The 4,965-nt window shown below is 35.5% G+C and overlaps 1 protein-coding gene across 1 annotated transcript; it reads right to left on the bottom strand.

The window, feature by feature from the left end:
- Positions 1-3,684: 3,684 nt before the first annotated feature.
- Positions 3,685-4,675, bottom strand: LOC117939316 (olfactory receptor 4D1-like). Its single transcript, XM_034864561.1, has one exon. It carries the CDS (start codon positions 4,649-4,651, stop codon positions 3,719-3,721), a length of 933 nt encoding a protein of 310 aa, XP_034720452.1. The 5' UTR covers positions 4,652-4,675; the 3' UTR covers positions 3,685-3,718.
- Positions 4,676-4,965: the final 290 nt, after the last annotated feature.

Here is a 4,965-nt window from a genome sequence, read left to right as displayed (position 1 = left end):
AGTGTTAACTTCCCAATGAACTCAGGGTCATCACAGAGGGCCAAAGCATGTGGAAACTGCAGCACTTTTTTAAGGGTACAAATTTAGGCGAGAAAATCATATATTTTCAAGTGGTTTTCAAGAGAATTTTTTTTTTGTTAAATTGTGACCTGGAACTATTCAGATGCTATCTGTTGTAATAACTCGTAAGGTTTACATGTATCTTTACTATAACATTTATTTAAACATTACTATATATTGTATAAACAAGTATATTCAACATGAAGGGCGATCAGACACAGCTGCAGATGATGGTGTAGCCTCCAGACTACAGACAAGGAGAAAGTTTTAGGTTAGTCATCCAACCTGTCCTGGTAAGATTACAGTTGTATCACAAGTATATTTAAGAACACAGTTAAAATGTAGTTTTCTTCATCATGAAGGTAACTGACCACTCTTGACCATTTAACATTGTTGAATCTCATCTTTAGAAAACGCTCTTATCATTATGGTAATAGTAATGGTTGCTGTATTCAATGTATTACGTTTCTTTTTATACCTGCGTGTATGTAAGTTGAGTTCCCTTGTATGAAGAGAGTGACGGATGAACAGAGTCGTGCATATATGTGGAATAAATAACTCTCTGAAACAAACGCTCCGCTTATACTTCCACGTCAAGTTATGCCTGCGGTAGCTCATTAGCTGTTGGCGTTTACCTTGCTGTAGTTGCTGATCATATTTAGCATTTCTTGACCTGAAAAATAAGCTAATGTATGCAGTAAACTACAATCTAATTTTAACTGCTACTTTTCTTTTTTTAAACATGTATACCTTACGAGTTATAAATACAGGTAGCATCTGAATATAATTATTGTTTGAAGTTTCCTCTGTCAAGGTCACAATTTGATGGAAAAAAGACATTGAAAAAAGTTTACATTATATACGTACGCCCAAGAACTTAATGACACAGACAAACCAGTTTATTTTAAGCATTTATTGTTAGAAAGACAATCTTTAATATAGCAAATAATGTATTCAACATCTCTTTGGCCTCTGTCTCCCTGCTGGTCTTTGGCCTCTGTCCCCCTGCTGGTATTTGGCCTCTGTCTCCCTGCTGGTCTTTGGCTTTGCCATCCTTGGTGACCGCCTCCGTTAGTCCCTGTTAAAAGACAGTTAACACAACAAAAAGATGTTGACGTTATGAATGATATAACATTACGTTATTACATGGGAAAGTACTCATACATGTCAGCCTTCGTTGAACGTTGCTAGTGAAGTTAACACGGTGCAGTGTTACCTCCCGTCTACAGATACAACCAGTGATAAACACACCAACTTTCTAAATGTCTGCTAACGTTACGCATAGTAACGGTATATAAAAAGAGATGAACATGCCACCGTACATTAAACTGTGCAAAGACAGCAACCTAGCTAGCTAACAGCAGAATATTATATAATAGGTTCAGTTAGCTAACGTTAGCTCGGGGTGTATCTACCTAATTATTAGAGCAATTTTTACAAGCTTTAAAGCGTTAAGCTTTACATTGATGTAAAACATTAACGGTGATAACAAATGTACGGCCCACACTAAAGATACTTACATTTAAATCATCATTTCACCGTCAGCGATGCCGCTCGAACTCCCGCTGAGGTCCGCTATTATTTTTTTAACGAGACGGCAAAGGCCCGCGCATAGGATTGTGGGTGATTTGGGACCGCAAAGGATACACATATGCATCCTTCTCTGTCTATGGGAAAGTTTCTGAATGAAGGACTCAGTCCTTGGAGGAATTCAGAGGATTTTTGACATTGGAACGGTCCTTCGACGGACGTCGATGACGTAGCGTCCTCCTCCTGGCTTTGGAGGATCCTTCCGTGACATTAAGAAACGTCTGCTAACTCATCTTCTACACCCAAACAGCATAATTAAACAGCGCAGTTAGCAGTTCCACAGTCATTTCATCCAGTGTTTTGAAATGCAAAAAAAATTCAATGACAAGCCCCGTTTCTCAATGTCAAGGATCCTTCAGGAGCAGGTCAGAGTCCTCCTTAGCATTTGAGGTCGTCAAAAATGTGGATTCCTTCTTCATGGTGGGGGGACAAACAGAAACCAAACTCATGTGGGCCCAATCGTTGAAAATCTCTGAACTCTTGTCACCAAAGAACAACTTAACTCATAGAACTGAAAAGTTGTTTTTTATGTACACACTTTATTATGTTAGTTGTTTTTCATACCAGTGTTTCATCTGTATACTTGAATGCCATATTTCTGTGTATAATAATACACTTCTCAAACTTTATCCTGGTTTCCTACTCTCTTTATTGACGTTTAGTTCTCTGGTTCTTAACAATCTAGTTTTTTTCTGGTTCTGGTCCAAATTCAAATGCATAACACTACCAGGAGCTGTTTCATAAATGTACAATCTTAGTACATCTAATCAGGGTTACAAACACTTGTTTTACTTGTGTCTCTTTTGTATCTGCTAGCCTTTGCAACTCCTTTATAAATGCTTTGAAAAGCATATAGTACACTAATCAATAGTAGCTCCTGAGTTCATCATGAATCCATGTGTTGGTAAGTGCTTGTTAAAGATGCATTAACACTCTAATATCCATAAGCATAATTCTGAAGGCATGTCCAAATAAAACAATGCACATGTGTGTCCAGGTTCTGGTAACCTTAGTAACTCATTTAGAAATGGTTGTAAAGCGTAGCAGATCCTCACTTTAGATGGACTCACGCCATGTAGTTAACTAACGAGCAGTAACTCCTGAAGTAGTCATGGGTTTCATTATTGGGAAGTATTTGGAATATATGTATTAACACCCCAGTTATTAGTTTAGGCCTATTCATAAGTGGCTTTGAGTTTGTAAAAAGCCACTATAGATTCAAATTATTATTATTATTATTATTATTATTATTATTATTATTATTATTGTTTCTAAATCATAATATTTTATGAATAAATGTAGTTCTAGACTGCCTGTTAATCATTAAATTCCTAATTTTTCACCAACCTGATACGTACATTCCAGAGCACCTAGTTCATTAAGGGAAATTACTTAATTTAAAAGTGATTATTGTATCAGTTATAAACGTATAAAAAAATCAACTAGTAAAAGTTTCACATGTGCCAACTTACTATTGATAAACCAGTTACTAAATGTATTTCCAAATGCTTTACTGATTAGAATGAATATAGTAACTCTGCTTTACAAAAGATAAACAGAGAAAGTACTAAGATTTGTAGATATAAAGAAGGGAAAATTATTTAATTTACAATTTGTTTTCGCTCTACTTATTAATTGTCAGACTTGTATTTTTGAACATTATTTTTGAGAGCCTTATTTGCTATGAACAAAACATTCATGAGTGTGTATAAAAATGCTTTATTTATGAGAATTAATATAGGAGCAAAAGGAAAAGAGCTGATTTATATATCTGCAGAACAGAGGAGGAAAGTGGCAAAAGGAGTCTGACAATAAAATTACTAAAAACTTATTACAAAAACCCCAAAAAAGAACACTGCATGAATCTCCTGCTTGTGATTTAAAGAAAGCCTTTTGCTAAATCATTCAACTAGTATTTAATTTCTGTGTTTTATTCAAACATAGTTACAGGTTTTCACGCTATATAGATACAGTTGACAAAAGTACTGTCAAATATATCTCATTAACTAAATGTAATTCTTTTTATTCATGATAAGCAAAGCTCTTAGTTGTCAGATAACATGTTAAGTTACTTTTTCCCCCCAACAAGCAGAAGTCTACATACAATGCGTATTTTGGACATTTTCAGTCCGTACAGTAAAGGGTTGATGAGTGGTTGGCATGTAAGCCAGTACAATGACAGAAAAATACGCAACATAGTGGGTAAATAGTTCATATTAAACCTGCTCTGTATTATTTCAAAGAAATATCCAAAGGAAAAATTGAGCAGGGACAAAAGGTGAGGTGTGCAGGTACTGAGAGCTTTTTGTCTGGTCTGTCTAGAACCAGAAAAACACACTTTAAGGATCCTCATGTAGGAGAAAAGAATCAAGATTATAAGACCAAAGATTACTGTAAACAGGTAAACAAGTCCAAAAATGTTATTGGCTGTTGTATCAGAGCAGGCCAGCTTGACAACATTGTAGCCATCACAATACACTTCGTTAATAATGTTCCCACACAGCTGTAAAGGAGCAGTCAGACCAAACACTATCAAAGTATGGATAAGAAAAGGATAAAACCATGTGAGAGCAATAAGCAGGGCAATCTTTTGAGATGTCATATGAGTGTGATACTGCAGAGGAAAACAGATAGCAAGATATCTGTCATAAGACATGATGGCTAAGGTCCAAAATTCTCTACCGCCATAAGAGTATAAACAGAAAATCTGCAGGAAACAGAAGGGAGCAGAAACAGTGTGAATGTCCGAGAGGATCTGAACCAGAAGGAATGGAAACAACCCTGTACTACCATACAGTTCATTTACAAACAGGCTGACCAGAAAAAGGTACATAGGTTCATGTAAGCTCCTGTTCACACAGATAACCACAATCAGCAGCACATTGGCACACACTATGATCACATATAAGGACAAAATCAGCAGGAAATATAAGTATTTAAACACCCCGGTGTCAAAATAAGCAGAAAGTATGAAATATGAAACCTGTGTAGAGTTGATCATGGTCCTCACCTTGGTTTATAACAATAAGACAAATAATGATGTTAACTTTTTTCCTAGATTTGTAAAACTATTTTTCATTAATCATTAATTATTTGGACTTAAACACCAAGCACACATGAACATGCATATATGTAATAATATGAAACATATTCATTATCATAGAAACAGTTTAAACAAACACCCCCAAATGTACCATTTAGTTCAACATAATGTTCAGGTTACACATTAATAATAAAATGTGTGACATTGTGTATATTTGAGCTTATACCCACTGCAGTCAGACTGAATCCGTCCTAACTGAGCTGAACCTTTGT

Source organism: Etheostoma cragini, chromosome 3 (assembly GCF_013103735.1).
Source record: "Etheostoma cragini isolate CJK2018 chromosome 3, CSU_Ecrag_1.0, whole genome shotgun sequence".
Lineage (NCBI taxonomy): Eukaryota > Metazoa > Chordata > Actinopteri > Perciformes > Percidae > Etheostoma > Etheostoma cragini.
The sequence above is the reverse complement of the archived record's forward strand: the minus strand, read 5'-3'. Positions and strand labels throughout refer to the sequence as shown.